Genomic DNA, 20,973 nt, shown 5'->3' with positions numbered 1-20,973 from the left:
ACATTGTCTGTTGAGGCCTTGTCCTTGATGTATTTATGGATCTTGGATGTTTCATCCTGGACAGTGGCTCTCACACTCACTAGTCCTCTGCCGCCGTCCTTACGGCTTGTGTACAGTCTCAGGGTTCTAGATTTGGGGTGGAACCCCCCATGCATGGTTAGTAGCTTCCAAGTCTCTGATATACAGTATATATATACTGTATACAGGTATGTATGTGTGTATGTGTTCCCAAGTGAATGTAACATTAGGAAGAAAGAACATGAGAAGCTTGAGAAATACCATGGGCTGAAAGAGGAAATAAAGAAACTGTGACTCTTGACTCAGTGGTCAGCTCCGATGACCACTCAGTCAAGGCCTCAATGGTCATTGGAGAACTCGGTGCTGTGACCCCCAAACTGGAAGAGTGACTTCAATAGATTCCAGGAACAACCTCAGAGGGGGCAGCTGTGGTGGCAGTCGTCCTCTAATGAGAGAGTTGGAGGTTCGATTCCGGACGTGTCAAAGTGTCCTTGGGCAAGACACTAAAGCCCTTATTGTTATTATTGCCTCTGATGTTTGCCCCATCAGTGTATGAATGGAGTTTAAAGCGCTGATTAGTTTATTAGATTTAGATTCAGATTAGCTTTGTAGAGATTCAGTGCCGTATGAATGTGTGTGTGGATGTGTAAATGAGGACACAGATTGTGTTGTAGAGCACTTTGAGTAGCCTCATTGCCTAGAAAGGTGCTTTATAAGTACAGTCCATTTACCATTCTTTTTACCTCTGTGCAGAGAGTTGGAACAGCTAAGGTACTGCCTAGAATCCTCAAGCTCAGAGTCCTGGGAGCTTATAATATATTTAAACAGTATATTTGTAAAGTTATAGTTGAATAAAGAGGATTTGATAGGTTAAACATAAGACAGAAGACAAGTTAAAAGTTAAAGCAGTTAAACCAAGTTCTGCTGTGGCTTTGCAGTTTCCTCTTTGGGAAAAGTGTTGAATGGGCTGTATGGAGCTGGCAGCTTGTTATACAGTGAAACCCGAGCTTCAGTTTCAGCTGAATCTTAGAAAGTTTCACTAGATGCGTTTCTAGTAATGAGCTGGACATGCTGGCGGTCCGACAATCAGGGATCTGTAGTGGCTGGCATAGTGTCACTGAATGAGCTCAGCAGGAAAGCATGTGCATGGAGACAATAGACCTGGAGGACACATTGAGAGAGCATACACATGTTTTTATGAACACAACATTCAGACTCAGACACTGAGCACACATAAAAGCAACTCCCATCCAAAAAGTGCAGCTTACACTCACATTTTTTACAGTGATTTTCCTGCTTTGTCCATATTCTGTGGCTCACTAATAAGGAGAGTTGTTGTTTTTGATACATCAGGGGAGTAATTTGCTAAATCTTCACAGCACTTCGGACTGCAGAGGACATAAAGCAACCAGGGGAAAATCTTTGTTAAGAACCTTTTTTGTTACCTATCCATCCATCCATGCATCACTTTATTTACCTGTTTGATCCTGTTCAGAGTCTCAGGGAACTGGTGTTTGTCTCTAGCAGTCATTGGGCGAAAAGTAGGGTATACCCTAGACATGTCACAGACCTGGCAGATTACAGTCCCTATACTATGTTGTAGCTGGTTAATAACTCAACTCTCAACCCAGCATTATTTATATGAAACAAGTAAAACTCAAAGTGCTTGCATCAAAGCCAGAACAAAAAAAAAGCAAAAAAAAACTGATAAAATTTGGAAAGTTTTTCATGACTGCAACCCATTTTCTCCATTTTTTATTTATATTTTAATATAAATATTAATATTTTATTTAATCTCAGACATTACTCTTGTGACAGTTATTGTCTATGTTTGAGCTGCAGAGGATAGAATATTACACAAACATGTATCTGCAAAACAAATACTTAAATACTTTCAGTCTTCACTTAGTGTCCTTGGATTACATTAGAGAATTGTTGAGTCTAGTTGAGGAAATAAACATGCATTTAATGTACTGAATTATAATAGGCATTTTTAAAGAAAAATTTTATTAATACTGCCTTTAAAAAGCATGCATAGCAAACTGTTTAAATAGCAAATGAAATGCACATCAGGATATTTACACTTATTCTGTGGCACAGATCAGGTGTATATGTAAAAAATAAAACTCACTATAAACAACAGTAATATGATTATTTAACTCAGTATCTTCCTTAACATTTAAATTTACAGGTAATTTTAAATTTAGGCTAAAAAGCTAAATACGTTTTTGAATACAACTCAAGTTTTTCTTTTGCATACTGACTGTCATGATCGGGGGAGATGACAGAGACGAACCCAGTGTGCAGACTCATGTTAAAAGAAACTAATTTATTTAACTAAAGAACAAACAAAAACAAAAGCTGACGGGGCAGCAAACCAATAGAAACATAAACGAAATCAGAACTAAGTAAAAGGCAAACATAACAAGAGCTGGAGCAGGAACAAAACCAGGAACCAGGAACAAGAAGGAAACATGCAACAGACAAGAGACTAACAGCAAACATCAAACAAACCTTAGACAATGGACCAGCAAGGTATGGAGAGAAATGACCAGGTTTTAAAGTGCAGAGGATAATTGTGGTAAGTGGATTCAGGTGTATGGGAGCAATCATGGGCAGGTGGAGATGGGCGTGGCCAGGAAACAGCAAAAGGGTGACTGGGGAGGAGTGAATACAAAAGCACAAACATGAGGAAGACAAAACCCAAAATACAACCCAGAGAACTAAAATAAAATCAAAACAAAACCCAGCAAAAACCTAATCACCACACTGACCTTAGTAAACTAAGCTGGCGATTCAGTTAAATGCCTATTCAAATATTTGTAAACAGTATTTATCACCCTCAGCCAGTTTTACAGATATGAGCTAAAATTTGATGTGGTAGTTCACAACACATACTCTGAGTGTGACATCTTGAGATATCACATAAGATTGCACACAATATTTGCATGGTTTGCGCAAAATGCATGGCGTTTTTCAACATAAGATGGTCCTGGTCTAAAACTCTGGCATAAAAGGGGCGAGTAATATGCTTCAAGTAATATTCCTTCAGGCGAGTAATATTCCTTCAAGAAATGGTTGGCTTTTAATTCCATTTGCTTGGGGTTTTTTTATCTTGTGACTTATTAAAAAAAACAATCAATTTTAGAGCAGCCTTATAAATAATAGTGTAATACCCCACCTGCCTCAGGAATCTTGCTCTAAATATCATTATTTTTTATCATCTGGACATATTATGTGGTGCAGTCTGGGTTCATGATCAGCTCACTTTAAAAAAAATTGTTTATCTCAGTGAGATTAAAACTTCTTTTGAAGTGAAAGTTTTTCTAATTGCTTCACAAAATAACATGAACTTTGTTCAAGTATCAGATGCTTCACTAGTTGCAATCACTGAAGTAAATAAAGCAAACTACAAGAAAAGTGTTGGACTCCACCAGGGTTGCCTTTCGCCTTTGATTCGGTTTACAACATTCGGTTTATGGACAAGATTTCTTAGCACCTCCAAGGGGCAGAGAGTCTTTGGTTTGGGCCGATTTGGATTGCAACACTGTACTTGTAGATGATGGAATTTTGTTGGCCTCATTTAGTCAGCACCACCAGCAGGCACTGGATCAGTTTGCAGCTGAGTTTGAAGCAGCCAGAATGAAGAACAGCAACTTTGAGTTTGAGGTCATGGCCCTTAACCAAAAAGGGTGGATTGCCAACTCCTGGTTGGGAATGAGCCCCAGGCAGATGAGTGCAAGTACCCCAGGGTCTTGTTCATGCATATATGCAGAATACAGTGGCAGACTGGGACGAGCTCTGCAGTGGTGTGAATGCTGTGATGATTTATAGTGATGAAGAGAAAGTTTTACCAAAAAAACAAATATCTGAATTTACCAATCAATCTATGTTCTAGTCCTCATCTAAGGTTTTAAGCTATGGGGAATGATGGAAAGAAGGAGATAATGACTGAAATGAGCTTCCTCCAAAGTGATAAGAAAGATATTCAGTAGGATATAACAGTAGAGTCACTGCTCTAAAGCATCAAAAGGAACCAGTTGAGATGGTTTGGGCATCTAGTAAAGCAAATATCTGACTGGGTTGCAACTGTTGGAAACTAGTTGGCACACATCATTCCTGAAAGAGTCTCCAAAATGTATTGAAACAATCAGGTTTTTAATTTCCTTGTGTTAGTTGTCACTTTCTGAATGCTTCCCAAGGAAGACATATCCCACTAGTAGGAGATCTCGGGGAAGATATAGAACTTGGTAGAGAGGTTGCACATCACAACTGGATTGGGACCACGTTGGAGTCCCTCTGGATGAGCTGGCAGAGGTAGCCAGGGAGAGTGAGGGCTGGGATCTCTGCTTAAGCTGCTGTCCCCATGACCCTGTCTCAAATAAGTAGTGGATGGATGGATGAATGGATGGATCGTCAAGCTAAAAATATGTATTAAATTTAAATATGTGTAAGACAAAACCCTAAGGGTAAGGTTTAGATAATTACAAAGTAACTTTTTAAAACATAACTGTCTCACCAGCTTTGAAGAATACACGGTTGATTAAACTTTGAGGATGTGAAAGAAAACATAGCAAAGAAACAATCTGTAAGTCGGACCAGTGGAACCCACCAGTGTTATTTGGTATGTGTTGAAAGCTGTGAAACCAACTGCTGAAAAAAAGCTAAATTAAAGCCACATGATGAAAGACTTCCCGAGCCATCAAAAGAAGCAAAAAAAACCAAAAAAAAAACATGTGACAACATGACTCCTGATTTATCGATTTCTCAGGGTTTCGAAAGAGCAAAGCAATCTCTGAGTTTCTTGGCTGTTGTTAAATTTTCTGGCAAATGGACACTATCCACAACCGCACTAGAGCACAGTCCCTGCACGAACACATGGAGCTCCCAGCAGGGCGGAGTTTTAATCCTCAAATACACGGCCATAAATCAACCCCCCTCCTCATGCTCCAGCTCGTCCCCCTCAATGAACAGCTCATGCTAGTGGCACATTAATAGCAATTTACAGAAGCAGTCATGCGAGGAGAGGAGCATCAACAGAGCGTCCTTTATTTTGTAATTCCATATTACTTTCACTCACTGCACGGCCAATGAATTGGTAACGGTACTGGATGTGACCTACCGACTACATCGCTCCGTCTGAGCTCTGAGCCTTTTAATACTTTTACCACAAACTCCTTATCTTACAATTAGAATGGATTCATCACATCTCGGAAAATGTTACAGCAAACCATGTTATTTTGTCTCTTCGGTTTGTATAAACATTTATCTTTGAAGTACAGACAAAACTTTACAAAACTAAGAAAGACTGGTTCATATAATCTAATGGTAAACAGCTTCATAAACGAAACTGTTTAATCAATATGACTAAGAAATAAAAAAAATAAACACTAAAATCAACACATCTGCATTTCCACTAATCCTAGCACTGTTGTTGATTAGCTGTGCTTTGGTTTTACCAAGCTGCACCTGATAAACCAGCAAGCCTGTTTATTATGCCACTTCCACAAATTCACAAAAACTATCTAAACATGAAAAATAACAATGAATTTTTATTCTGGAGTTGAAAATGGTTTGCTTCCAATCTTTTTAGAAAAACATAAGCAATGAAATTTTAGAAATCATTAAAAGGGATTAATATATATTTTAAAGTCAAAAGCACAATTACATCATATTAAGTAAAAACAAGTTAACTTGTTAGTAATTTAAACATCAAAGCTATAGGTTGTTGAGGATGAAAAGTGGATAAAAGCTAAATGTGATTGCCTCCTTCAATTTGACATTATGCAAGAATTTATTTTTAAAGAACACAAACAGGGACAATTAAAGTATATCAGCTTGTCTGTAAAAGAACCTGTTGTCACAGTAATTGTCAACAAGTCACCCCTGTGAGTCTTTCAGGGTTAAAGATGGCGAGAGATTCACCATGTTGTGAGAGACTGTAATAGTTTAAAAGTTTTCAGAATAATGTTTTTTAATGTAAACTCACAAAGAACTTTATTATTGTATTATCTAGGTGGGGGATATGACTGGAAACCAACAGTGAATGTTGTGATCTTTAAGCCTTCAGGCAGAACTGCATAAAAAATAAATGTCATGTGGTGGAAAGCATCGTACTGAGTCACAAACACTTCTCAAACCCTAATGTCAGTGAACATAATGCATCACTGTTCCAAAAATCATTCATGTTTAATCTTTGACAGGCAAAGAAAAAAAGCATCTCCAAAAAATATTTTCATGTTTTTGAGCTCATTTAAGATGGAAATGTGTGCCCCTATCCTCAGGTCTGACCAGTCTAAACCTGAAATTCTTTAGAAAACTCTGAATTTCTGGATCATCTTTTAGCACACCGACTGATAGACAGAACACTTGACTGTAGTTGCAGCAATGCTCATGACATCTTGCACATCCATCACTGATGCTGAATGATTGATATACAGAGCTTGGAGTATCAATTGTTGCAATTCAAACTCTCTTTTCACAAAAGGTCTGAAAAATTTCACCAGACACTGACAAACCACACTCATTACAACTCCTATGGCTCAGCAGTAGATAAGCTCAGGTGCTAAGGTGTCCTGTTTTCAGTCATGTTTGTTTCTCACTGAAAACATTTGGTGTATCATCAAATAAAATAGATGACAAATGAGGAGCTTTAATCTCATCCCAAACATTAGTGAACAAACATGCTGCGTTCAGAACTGCAGAGGCTGCTCTTCTATTTTCCTAAAACTTACAGAAGAAGCAATGCACCACAAAGGTAAACACGCCGAGTTTCCAACTGTTTCTGAAAGGCTTTACTGGCATCAAATTCACATGAAGATATTTTTCAAAAACCGTCAAACTCCCTCAGTGTTTGACACAATGTTTCAATGAATGGAGTTTTAAAATATTTTTTATATACAGCATCAAGACACTTTTGAATGATAGAAATTGCATTTTCTACATAAATGCAGTGTGAATGCTGGGAGCTAAAACTGAAGTCTTAAAGTTAAAACAAAGGAAACAGAAGCTAAAAGTATATTGGTAGGCAAGGTTTAAATGAGCTAAATGGTACCTAAAAGCTAAAAGTAGCAAAATTGAATCAAAAGGCTTGGTAAAAGCTAAAAAGTAACAGAAGACTAGATAAATGCTAAAAGTAGTGAAAGATAGCTAAACGATGAAAGTAACATGATAAAACAAAAATAGTGCAAGAATGCTGAAGCAGATTTAAAAAGAACAGTTTTTGAAGGAACTGAAGATATCTCTATGTATTTCTAATTGGAATTTTATTTCAGTTAAATTAAATTTAAAAAATAGTTAAAGTTCAAAACCCAAAAGCTATGGTACACCTTTGCTGAAGAAGCTGAAAGTTTTGATATACAAATGGTTAAAAGAGTGCCAAGTATGTAGTAGTTTGACTGCAAAAACGTATATGGTAGAAACTAAAAACAGGAAAATAACAGAGTGAATGTTGACTCATTAAAACAGGTATTGGTTACAGTAATATAGTAAAAATTATAATTAAAACTTGAAGTTAAGTAATGGCTTAACAAGACTGAAAGCTGTGGACTAGCTTCTTGCGGTGTTCATGGATAGGATCTCAAAGTGTGGTCATGGAGAGGCAGGGGTCTTATTTGGGAAACTCTGGGTCTCTTCTCTGCTGTTGGCAGATGATGTGCTTTTGTTGTTATCTTGAAGCTATGACCTTCAGCGCACACTGGGGTGGTTCACAGTGTGAAGTAGCTGGAATTACAGTCAGCTCCTCTAAAGCTAGCTTCATGCTGTGCAATTTTCATTTGCTGTAGACAAAATGTTTTGTCTGGAAAAAATTAGAAGAAAATTTATGAATGTGAACTTGATTTGGTGGTGTGGCTGTTCAGTACAACGGGCTAATTGACAGCCAATTTAACTCTTTTATGACCTACTATGACCTTCAACAAATATCAAGCAGTGTCAACAATTTATGGAAGTGACCAATGTTTTTTTTTTCTTACACATAAGCTTGTCCACAGTTGTCTTATTCTCCACCTTTTCTTTTCAAAGGCTTAATATAACAATTAGATTGCAATGTCAGCACTTAATTTGCTTTTATCATTGGGCTAAAATCTGTCAGTGCTTGGTTCTCCTTTAGCAAGTCCCACAGTCCAGCATCTTTTAAATCTTGCATTATATAATGTGACATAGGTTACTATCAAGATTTTAGGATCTCAAGCTTGCACAGTGTGATATGTACTGATTGTTTACAACAGGTAAGAATTGTGCAGTGTCAGCCCAGATTAAGGCCACGGTTTTCAACCAGAAAAAGGTGTAATGTTCCCACCTAGGTCAGGAGTGAGTCAAGCATGTAAGTTCAAGTATCTGGGAGTTTTGTTCATGAGTGATTGTAGGATGGAACAATAAATGGATTAGTGGATCAGGGCTTTATTCACAGTAATGAGGGTATCAGTCCAGTCTGTCATGGTGTTCTAACCTTTACTTATGATCATGAGGTATAGATTTTGACCGAAAGAACAAGATCCTAAATACAAGCGGCTGAAGTGAGCTTCTTCTGTAGGGTGGCCAGGCTCAGCTTTAAAGATAATGTAGGGCTTCATCATCTAGTGGGAGCTCAGATTAGATCTGCTGCTCCTCATCATCAAAACAGTCAGCAGAGGTGGTTCATCTGATTAACATATCTACCTCTGGAAGATTTCTGGGTATGTCACATTGGGAAGAGACCTCAGAGACCCAGAAGTCACTGGAGGGATTATGTAGCCTCTCGGCTCAGGGAATGTCTTAGGATTCCCCAGAAAGAGCTGGAGAGTGTCGTTGAAGAAAAGGGAGTCGTTGGGGTTTTACTCCTGGACCTGTTGTCTCTGCAACCCAGCCTCCATTCTGCATGTTATGTATGCAATAACAGAAAAAGGAGAAAATGATTCATAAAAATAACGCAAATCTAACTGTAAGCTCTACAGCAGTCTTTTTAAACTTAAGTATAAGACCAGATATGTATATTATCTTTTCATTTCAGTAGAACCCTCCTAAGGTGTTTCATATTAGGAGGTCCCTGTGCAGAAGTGTTACCTCAGCTCATGGAAAAGTTGCTAATAAACTGTTTTTGAGCTGGTGACAGATAATGTGAGAACTTTCACATTTCAGTACATATACCTGCAAGAATTAGACATGTTCTGCTGTTTTCAGGTGGAATGGCTGAGAAATGAGGATCCTCTGAGTTTTGGTGATGATGGTGTGATCAACATGAGGGCTGACCATGATTTAATCATCTCTGAAGCTCGACTCTCTGACTCTGGAAACTACACCTGCGTTGCCAGCAACATTGTGGCTAAGAGACGCAGTGCCACAGCTGCAGTTGTGGTTTACGGTAAGATATCAAATATTTACTCTCTCTATTATGGCTTGCCACCACAGTTGAGAAAACATGCCTATAACAGCCAATTTTACAGATAGTGAGTTCAAAATTGATATGGTATAGCTAAGAGTTATCCCCAGCACATACTTTAAGCAGTAACTGATTGCCTAAGATTTGTTTTCTAAAACTTCGTCATTAACTATTATCGTCACCTCTGCTTGTTTGTTTGCAAAATATATTGTGAACCACTGGATAGATTGTAGTAAAACTTTAAGAAAGTAGTTACAGGGTGTACATCTACAACTCAATAGCTTTTGCAATCAACCTAATTCAAGACGGCCACTACAGTTAATTGAACTTGGAAAACACAAAGGCTGTAACTTAGCTAGATTTTACTGATTTGTTTATGTAAATTTTGTGTGGTAGTAACTGAGGCTTACAACACATATTAAGAGTACTAACACATTGTACAATATGTTTGCTAAAAAAAATTGGCATTAATTGTTGATATCAATTCTGTCAGTCTGTTATCAAGTAGTTCATAAATCTCTGGACAGATTTTAGGTAAAGTTTCAGAATTGCATGCATTGGATGTGCAAATACAGTTGATTAACTTTTGCAGTCACCCCAATGTAATATGGCAACCACACATTAACTAACATAAAAGTAACTCAGTTAATTTTACTGATACTGAGCTAAAATTTGGTGTGGTAGTAGCTGAGAGTCAACCATATTGCATACTTCAAGCACTGACACATATGGAAGATCCCATGAGATCTTGTGAGATATGGCACGTGATTGCACATCAAGGTTTGATCAAAATGTCTATAAATCTGTTATTTCTCAACATAATATGATCTTAGTTTAACCCTCATGAAGCACTCGCAACTGAAGAGAGGAAGAGAAGCCCTTTTCACTTTGGGTCCAGTTGACCCGAAGACCATGTAAAGGTTGAAGCTATGGCATGAAAGGTAGCGGAAGATATGCATTCCTTCAAGGATGGCAAGGCCTTTAATGTACACTGCTCAAAAACATAAAGGGAACACTTAAACAACAAAATATAACTGCAAGTAAATTAAACTTTTGGGAAAGCAAACTGTCTACTTAGGAAGCAACACTGATTGGCATCAATTTCACATGCTGTTGTGCAAATGGAATAGACAACAGGTGGAAATTATTGGCAATTAGCAAGACACACTCAGTAAAAGAGTGGTTCTGCAGGTGGGGACCACAGACCACTTTTAAGTACCTATGCTTTCTGGCTGATGTTTTGGTCACTTTTGAATGTTGGTGGTGCTTTCACACTTGTGGTAGCATGAGACGGACTCTACAACCCACACAAGTGGCTCAGGTAGTGCAGCTCATCCAGGATGGCACATCAATGCGAGCTGTGGCAAGAAGGTTTGCTGTGTCTGTCAGCGTAGTGTCCAGAGGCTGGAGGAGCTACCAGGAGAGGCCAGTACACCAGGAAATGTGGAGGAGGCCGTAGGAGGGCAACAATCCAGCAGCAGGACTGCTACCTCCGTCTTTGTGCAAGGAAGAACAGGAGGAGCACTGCCAGAGCCCTGCAAAATTACCTCCAGCAGGCTACAAATGTGTATGTGTCTGCACAAACGGTTAGAAACAGACTCCATGAGGATGGTATGATGGCCCAACGTCCACAGATGAGGGTTGTGCTCACAGCCCAACACCGTGCAGGACGCTTGGCATTTATCAGAGAAGCAGGTTCACACTGAGCACATGTGACAGACGTGACAGAGTCTGGAGACACCGTGGAGAGCGATCTGCTGCCGGCAACATCCTTCAGCATGACTATTTGGCAGTGGGTCAGTAATGGTGTGGGGTGGTATTTCTTTGGAGGGCCGCACAGCCCTCCATGTGCTCGCCAGAGGTAGCATGACTGCCATTAGGTACTAAGATGAGATCCTCAGACCCCTTGTGCTGGTGCGGTTTGCCCTGGGTTCCTCCTCATGCACGACAATGCTAGACCTCATGTGGCTGGAGTGTGTCAGCAGTTCCTGCAAGATGAAGGCATTAAAGCTATGGACTGGCCCGCTCGTTCCCCAGACCTGAATCCGATTGAGCACATCTGGGACATCATGTCTCGCTACATCCACCAATGTCACATTGCACCACAGACTGTCCAGGAGTTGGCGGATGCTTTAGTCCAGGTCTGGGAGGAGATCCTTCAGGAGACTATCCGCCACCTCATCAGGAGCATGCCCAGGCGTTTTAGGAAGGTCATACAGGCACGTGGAGGCTACACACAATATTGAGTCTCATTTTGACGTGTTTTAAAGGCAATACATCAAAGTTGGATCAGCCCAGAGTGTGTTTTTCCACTTTAATTTTGTGCGTGACTCCAAATCCAGCCCTCCATTGGTTAATAAATTTGATTTCCATTGATGATTTTTGTGTGATTTTGTTGTCAGCACATTCAACTTTGTACAGGACAATGTATTCAATGAGAATATTTCATTCATTCAGATCTAGGATGTATTATTTGAGTGTTCCCTTTATTTTTTTGAGCAGTGTATTATAGGACAGAATTTCTGCAGGTAAAAGACCAAACAGATGTTAATATTCATGCCTTTGGCCCTATTTGCACGAGATTAGTTTTACCTGGGGACCACATGCTATTTGTAATATTTACGGAGATTGTGTTGTTAATCCCTTTGTAGGTAGGTAGGTAAGTAGGTAGGTACATTTATTTATATAGCACTTTTCAGCACAAGGCAACCCAAATGAATCGGCCATGTCAGTAATTTGTAAAGTAAAAATCCCCCCCCAAATAACCTACTAAATTTTGCTGAACTCTGAGGTTCTATGATAATACTAATCCAATGCGAATAGGCATCTTTGAGATTTGGACAGAAATAGGCAGGATCTGATACGTATTTAGGCATTTTTTGTTTCCTGGGCACATTTTTATTTGCTTTTGGCGATGGAGGCTGCATTGGAGTGAAAAGTAACCTTTTGTGTCCCGGGCAAAACCCTATTGACCCGTGACTAACACTATAAAAAGAAAAGGCTGAAGAGAAGGAGCAAAATCACATGCAAATGGTGGCTTTGCTTGTGTGTTAAAAAATATTTTTTGTTAGTAACACAACGCCGAGCTGTGGCCATAGCCTGAGAAGTAGTTTTTAACATCAACTCGCATAAGCGGATGTTACGCAATACACAGCCCATTAACATCATATCCGGAAGATGTCTGTAAATTTCAGCAAAATCTCAGGTGTTGGTTATTTCATGCAAATGCACCACATAAAAAGCAGATGTTGGGGAGTCATTTATTTATTATGTGGTCCCTAGGTAAAACTAATCCAAATAGGGCTTTTGTCAATTTTTTTCCACAAAGGCAAGATGTAGATTGGCAATCAAAAGCAAATTCCTTGAAAAAATGTATATAGAAATCCCCTGAGAGTGAAGGTTTCTCACATTTGAGTTTAATGGAGTATCCAAAGAGTTAAACAAAGACTTACAGGCATAAAATTTACAAGAACTCCATTATTAACAAGAGGAAAGCTGCAAATAGGTCAGTGCCACTCTTCTGGTTTTTTATGCCAATACTAAATACCTTCAGAATTCTTTATGTCACTGCAGGCTGACAAACACTGTTTTTCAGTGTTTTATGGACCTGTAGAGGGTAACATTATAATGTTAGGCTTGCAACACATTTCTTTTACCAAAGCAAAACCTTGATTGAAGTGTTTCTGTGCTCATTCTTTTGACATCCTATTATGTTTTTCGTCTTTTTTTTTTGTTTGTTTTGTATAATTTATTTTGTTTTTTGTTTTTTTCAGAAAAGGCAGCAGAATACATCTGATTCTTGTTTTAACTTTCCATCAGTTCATGCCTAAGTCTTGTCAGGAGTCATCTTCCTGGGCCTTTGCCTTAAACAGAGATATTTTAATTTATTCCCACACTGTGTATTTCTATTTTCTATGTAATAATTTTGTACCTTTTCTCTGTCCCTCTCAGTGAATGGAGGCTGGTCATCGTGGACGGACTGGTCCCCCTGTAGCGTACGGTGTGGTCGAGGTGTGCAGAAACGTTCTCGTACTTGCACAAATCCAGCTCCCCTCAACGGAGGAGCCTTCTGTGAGGGAATGTCTGTGCAGAAGAGTACATGCAACACAGTTTGTCCAGGTAGGTGCCACTGAACACTAAAATATGAGTCATACAAGCCTAAACTTTAGACGTAAATATGACAAAAAAACTGAGCAAGATTCAATTTTAAATTTTATGCTTTGGTATGTTCTACTTAGAGACACGCTTAGTTTAAGACAAAGTGCAAATAGCAACAGGTAGCTGTATAGTAAATAAAATTAAGCAATATTTTGAGTTATATTATGTCTACAAAGAATATGTTCAGAGTATTGAACTATATAATAGTATTTGTACATTTTCTTTTGTTATCACCATTTTCTTTTGTTATCACCTGTCTCCATTGAAGAGAGGCAATAATGTAAACAAAGCAATCAATGCATGCACATCTACAACCAATTATCTTTTGTAAAAAAAAAACATTCAAGATGGCCACCACAGTTAACAAATCTTTGCAAACACATAAATGGCTATAACGTAGGCAAATGTGTTGACATTGAGCTAATATTTGGTGTAGTAGTAGCTACGAGTCATGTCTCCTGAACCGCAAGTCAGATTTCATGAAACTCTCAGAAAATATTTTTTGGATGTACATGTACAGCTGATTAACTTTTGGATTCAACCTAATTCAAGATGGCCATCACAGCAAACCAAATTTAATCACCACAGAAATGACAAAAACTCTGGTTGGACTTACAGATATTGAGCTAAAATTTGATGAGCTGATGAGCTGATCATCTTTCACAACACATACTCTGAATAACTATGCATCTCGGGAGATCTGGAGATATTTCATGAGATCTTGTTTAACATTATTTTCAAGATTAAACCAAAATGGCTGTAACATTGTCAATTCTCAACAAAATTTAATTTTAATTTAAAACTGGCATAAAAGCCAGTGAGTTATTTGCATATCTTCAAGAAATACTAGGCCTTTAATAGAAGAGGTTTATCCTCCACTGCAGCCACGTTTAGCTCAGCTTTGTGCTTTTTTTCTAGCATCTCCTCAGATAAAGAGGCAGCAAATGTCTCAACTTCAGCCATTTCACTTTGGTATTATTGTTACCACAATGTAGCACAAAACGTATATTCAAGACGACCATGAAAATCAATATTGTTCTTTCATGCTCATCTATAAATGGGAAGGTGGTAAAAAGTTTCTCCATTATCTACACACTCAGTTGCCCTGACTAAGCTTTTCCACAGTCTGTCTATGGTCGATATTTACACACCGAAGCCTGATTGGTCAAAGGGGCAAACTAAAAGCCCTGCTGAGATTTATGGCATTCACCTCCTGAATTAACATTTACCACAGAAAACCAAATGGAGAAAAAAGAAAACCCAAGAGAACAGCACTTTTTTGTGATTGGAGATTTTGTTTGATGATGTTTAAATAAAAATGAAAGGATGAAAATCAAGCTTGCAGTGGTTTGACCACAATGACAAGCATCATCCTAATGAGCCGCTTTAAAATTCAAAATTTTAATTTTGTTTTTTCTTTTGTTTCTTTGTTTTATTTATTTATTTTTGTGACAACAAGAACAGCCAAATATGTAAATGTACGAATGCTTTTGGGGGAATTCAACCAAACTGAGATGTGATAAGTGCCAGCACGGCGAATATGAAAAAAAAAGCAAACAAATCTAGAGAACTTAAAACATTCATCAGAGAGAGAAATCTGCAGCGTGATGCTGCTTTATTTGTGCTAATTACCACAAGAAGACTATCTCAGGAAAAAATGTGGGAAAAAAAGGTTTTAATGGAACAGAGCCTCTCAAAACATTTTGCACATTCAAATAATAAAAAAAATTACTATCAAAGAGCAAGGTGAAAATTTTAATTCATTGAAAACTGCTGTAACCCACAGAGCTGCCTTTAACAAGTGACTGTGTTTTATTAAATTTAAAATCATTTAAAAAAATAATTTAGAATGAACTATAGACTGATTCTCCTTTGAATAAAAACCAGCCAATATGCGAGTTTTAAGTTAAATTCAGCTTATGTTAAAAAAAGAAGTTGTAGCCATTTTGGTCAAACCTTGCAAACAACTACATGCACTTTCCAATGCAAAATCATGAAACATCTCACAAAATCTTTTAGCACTTGATGTATGTGTTGTTCATGTCTGTCAGTTACTACCACATCAAATTTTAGTTAAATATCTGTAAGATTTACTGAATTATAGCCATGTATGTTTTTTCCAAGGACTGTTGGCTATGGTGGCCATCTTGAAATGGGTTAAGTTCAAAGATTAATCAGGTGTAGATGTCAGCCCAGTGATTACTTTCTGAAAGTTTTATTGAACTCTGTCCAGTGATTTATGAGGTTTTTTTTTTTGCTAACAGACAAACATGGTTTACTCCAACAGTTAATGCCAAGCTTTTAAGTTATAATCTCATGCAATGTGTTGCACTTAACCCTCCTGAAGCCCTCAGTGGAGAGATGAAGAGAGGTAGCGAAGCCTTTGTAACTTTGGGTCAGTTTGACCCGAAGGCCACAGAAGGGTTACAGTAGGTAAAGAGGACAACTCTCAGCTACTTCCACACCAAATTTTAGCTCTGTATCTGGAAAATTGACTGAGCTTTAAGTTTTACAGTGTTGCAGTTGACCCGTGATTTTATTCAGTTTTTAAGACAATTTATATTTGTGAAAATGAACATGAACATACAGACTGGCAAATACGATGCTCTCAGCGCTTGGACAGTCTAATTTTTCACAAATTAAATTAAATTAGTAAATTATTTATAGTTTAGAGGTATTTATTGAAGAAAAATTTATTTTTTTAAAATAGCTAGTTTCTGACCGAACTGCATTATGTGTTTTGATCTCTTATCTGGAAACCTAACCTGCTTCAGAGCAGGTTAGATTTAGTTATCACAGTATAGACACAAGTAAGAACTGAACCAGTTTCCTGAAACTGAGAATCCCGAACTGAACCTGAAGTAACCTCAATGAGACACTAATCCTGCTACGGGGCACTGGAGCTACAATAAAATGATATGATAAAACAGTCTGGAGGATCTGTGTATGCACCTTTAATTAATTTGAAATTTGCTTCAGGAAAAAATCAATTCCTGTTTCACCAACTGCTACATGTTCTTATCAAAGGATTAACAAGTGTCACACTTTCACATTTCACTCAGAGGACACAAAGCTGCAATGAAATCACTTGTCCTCAAGCTGAGGGTGAAAGAAATATTCCCTAAAGAATGATAAGAAAAAGTTTTGGATCATCTAGTAATGAGCTGTCGTCCTCAGACCACCTAAAAAAAATTTCAACTTGCTATTTTTCATTTAGTCTGGGAGAGGAAAGGCCTAACATCTTTAGACAGATTATGTACAGCAGCTTAGTGACACTGATTTGTGTCTAAAATCCAAATGTTTAGAATGAAATCTTTTGGAAATTTGTAGATTGGCCAAAAAAAAAAAAGAGGGGAAAATTAAAGGCCTAGTATTCATTGGAGCATTTTACCTGCTGCTTTTCATGCTAGAGTTTTAGACTAAGATAATCTTATGCAGAGAAATGACAAAGTTGAACTGTAAGGGTCAAACCTTAAAAATAACATCATACACAATCACTTGCTCAGAGTATGTGTTGTGAAAAAGTCTTAGCTACTGCCACATAAAATTTTAACTGATAATCTGAAAAACTAGCCATTTTTGTGTTTTTTAGATCAGTTGGCTGTGGCAAGGTTGGCTCCATAATTTAATCAGCTGCACATGCACATCCAGTGATTACTTTGTAATAGTTTTGTTAAAATCAGTTCATTAGTTCATGAGAAATTTTGCTAACAGAACAGACAGAATTAATTCTAATAATTAATGACAAAGTTTTAAATACAAGTCTTGTATGATCTGCATTTTCTTAGAGTATGTGTTGGGAATCACTCTCATCTACTATTAAAATAAATTTGAACTTTATTTCTTTAAAACTGGCTGAATTATAGCTATTTATGTGTTTGCTAAGGTTGATTTGCTGTGGCAGCCATCTAAAATCCAGTTTACTTCAAAAGTTAATTGGTTGTAGATGAACATCCAGAGTACATAAGAGTTTTGTTAAAATCTATCCACTGGCTCTTGTGATATCTTGCTAACAGACAAACATATAACCACACAGACGTACAGACGTAGGTGAAAACATTACCAAACAACAAACAAACATTACCTCATCAGAAAACCAGAGAGCAAGCAGCAGTCATCTCGTGATCAAAATGATTTTGTAATCTGCTCTAACAAAGTGTTTTGAGACAAGCCTGAATTTATGATTTCAACCACTGCAAAGCATAAAGCACATTCATCAGCTTGAAGGAAATAAGTTATCAGGGATGGCAGCGTGCTCTTTTCCTTCTCATGCGTTCCAACACTAACAGGAAGCATTAGATCAGCAGGAAGAGAGGCGCTTAAGGAGAGTTAGCAAGAAAAGAGATGTGATTGAGCGTGGCGTAAACAGGCTCTCTATGCTTTTAGTCTGGAAATATTTAGACACGCTGAGGAAGAAACTGTTGTGAGTAGTGCTGCTGTTACTTTGAAAGTGTTTTTAGAAAGTTCCAAATAACTTTTAAATAAATCAGCTTGGATTAGTTGTAGTAAAAGTCCTCCTTCATCATTGCCCGCTGGCGAAAGGTGACGGAGGACAATAATGTTTTTGTCCGTCTGTTTACACCCAGTCTATGGGTGGCCAGGACATAACAGGAAGGTGTTCCATCTTCTGCACAACTCAAGCAACCACAAAGACAGGACGGTGATTTTTAGAAAAAGTAGGATTTTATTTACAGGTACTTGTGTAATTTACAAAATGGAATTTTAGCAACTTCAGGGTGAACCACGGCCAAAAAGAAAAACAAAAACAAAATGCAAACTATCTTATTATTTTGTTTATTTACTTATGTACAGAAATAATATTAAACAAAAGACAATTGCTTACATTCCTGGAGTAACAAAAACAAGAGAAAAGGTTTCTTAAAATAAATGTCAGCTCACCCCTACAAACATCCTTACAAAACTATCAACAAACTAACGAGTTTGCACAGCAGGACAGGTGTGGCTGGTTGGAAAGGAAGGAATGGAATTGACGACATCATTTCGTCAGCTCATCTTTATGCAGTGCCATCTCATCAGGTAGCCAATGCGTGTTCAGCTCATCGGATGTTTTGGTTGTTTGCGGCCAGACTACCTGGTCACTGATTAACATACATTTGATGCTTGCACACACAAAACACCTTACGTAGTTGTAACACCATGTCTGGGATGTTTGTGTCTGTGGGATTACCAAAATATCTCTTGAATGCCTGAAGAAAAGTTAATAAAACTTGCAAAACATAATGTTTGGATGTACGTCTACATCTGGTTAGCTTTTAAAACAAACCCAATTAAGGATGACCACCACAGCGAACTCACAATAATTTTTTTTTTTTTAAATGCCTATAAGTCAGCCATTTTTGTAGATATTGACCTACATTTTGGTGTGTTCATAGCTTAGACTGATACCCAACACACATTCTGAGCGTTCAAAGAAACAATCCTTGGCCACAGCAGAATTTTCAAGGTTCGACCGAAATGGCTACAACATAAGAAGATCTAGGCCTTGAATTAGTTTCTGCTGGATTTGCATGTGTTGCATTTGGATTTGCAGGTACTGGCACTAACAAATCCATATGCACCTTAAAAATGGGTATTTGTATTTGATTCCGTAGTTGATGGTGGCTGGGGGGAGTGGAGTGAGTGGTCTGTGTGTAGTTCAGACTGCGAGAGGCAGCGCAGCAGAGAATGCACGGCTCCTGAACCCAAACATGGAGGAAGGTTGTGCGACGGGGTGGCACTGGCTACAGACAACTGCACGGGCGGACTGTGCACGCAGAGTGAGTAACATCCACTCTCCCGTCATTGGCTACAAAAGTAAAATAAGATCAAATAAAATGTAAAAAAGAGAGTTCAGCATCCTTACTCTCAGTTGCATCGTGCTCAGAGACTGTGTCATTACAGATTTAATGTTCATCATTTTAGGCAAAGTAGCCAAGATCATGATCGTCATTATAATCACGCTCATTAAAAACAACCTCATCCATCTTTATTATTCATCCACTCGACTCCACATGCATCAAGCACAGGGTGCTCAGACGTGGCTGCATGCACACGTAATGACAGAATCAAACGCTTTGAGTGTTTCAAATCTTCCTGAGGAACTCTCAAATTGTTCTGTTTCTCTCTGTCTGCAGATCGGAAGTTGCTCCATGATGCAAAGCCTCAAGGTGAGTTTGTTTCTGACTTGGTAATAACCTAAAACTTTAATACATCAGTGTCCCTGACAGGGCCTGGTTGTTCTTCTGCATTTGCTTCTTATTCACTCCTAAAATATACAAATCATAGTTTAACCCACATAGGTAACCTCACCACGCACCTTCTGGTATATTCAAGCATCAGCCAAAATATAAAAAAATAAAAATAAATATTTTCTTTCAGAACTTAAATTGTCCATGTTGGTTTCTATGGTTTTCAAGGCTCTGTTTAGTTTTTTTTTGTTTTTTTTTCGTTGCTTGCTGACCACTCGCAGAGCATTAAAGTTGTTTTGTTCAATACTGTTTTTTTATAGTTTTTTCTTTTTTCTTGATTGCTAAGACACAATTTTGCAAACAGAGCCCTTTTCTTTTTTCAAAACGCTTCACATAATTACCGCTGTCACGCACCCATCTAGCAGAGCACCATAGTTATTTTTTAATATATATATATTCACACATTTATAAAAACTATGTTTTTACACTGTATAGTACACACAATGTTCATATAATCTATTTTTTTTCTTTCTTTTTTAGTAAAATAGTTTTCTGTATATTCATCTTTATTTTAGCGCGTTAGCAGTCATAAATAAAAAAAACTATAATAATGCTGAACAATATACAATATATTGTGTCAGGCTGTGTCAGTTTGTGCTTTCGAACCATAGTCTTTGACAAATAATCAGGAAATATCATTTTTCTATTATTTAGAAAGGTTGAGTCGACAATGGTTTTTCTTTTACATTCTGATCACTGCTACTGCCACTTTTGTTTGTAATGCAGGGCAGGAGGGTCAAGTTTAGATGATGTCTTTTCACAGAGCAGCATGTCTGCTTTTAAAAAAGGCTGTTATCTCCGGCACATAAAACTCAGACTGAAAAAGAATAAATCATACCTGTATGTGTTTTGACTTAGCACAGGGATTTTTGAATTGTGTTTTCACCTGATTCTGTTGTAAAATGGCATATGACATACATTCAGCATCTAAAACTAGATTTTTACACAAATTTCACTCACAGGCCAATTAAAGAAACCTCTTTATTAAATCATTGCCATCAAAAATAGGATACACAAGTTACCAGTGTTTTATGAATGATCACTTGGATACAGAACATGAAGCGTGTGATGTTCCCTTCCTGCTTTGTGTTAAAACCTAAAGGTCATTATTTAAAGTGCTACCCTAAATTAGGAATAAAAACTGGCAAATCACATTGACACGTTTGGTTAAAGGGCTCAGTATTACTTGTC

General features: G+C 37.8%; 1 protein-coding gene across 1 annotated transcript in view; it reads left to right on the top strand.

The window, feature by feature from the left end:
* LOC108242607 (netrin receptor UNC5D) overlaps positions 1 to 20,973 on the top strand; it is a 340,333-nt gene that overhangs the window by 267,589 nt on the left and 51,771 nt on the right. The window contains exons 5-8 of the mRNA XM_017427560.3: positions 9,178 to 9,358; positions 13,328 to 13,495; positions 19,147 to 19,311; positions 19,669 to 19,701. Of these exons, the coding sequence (XP_017283049.1) occupies positions 9,178 to 9,358; positions 13,328 to 13,495; positions 19,147 to 19,311; positions 19,669 to 19,701 (547 nt within the window). The remainder of the gene's footprint in view (positions 1 to 9,177; positions 9,359 to 13,327; positions 13,496 to 19,146; positions 19,312 to 19,668; positions 19,702 to 20,973) is intronic.

This window comes from Kryptolebias marmoratus, linkage group LG14 (genome assembly GCF_001649575.2).
Source record: "Kryptolebias marmoratus isolate JLee-2015 linkage group LG14, ASM164957v2, whole genome shotgun sequence".
Taxonomy (NCBI): Eukaryota; Metazoa; Chordata; class Actinopteri; order Cyprinodontiformes; family Rivulidae; genus Kryptolebias; species Kryptolebias marmoratus.
The sequence above is the reverse complement of the archived record's forward strand: the minus strand, read 5'-3'. Positions and strand labels throughout refer to the sequence as shown.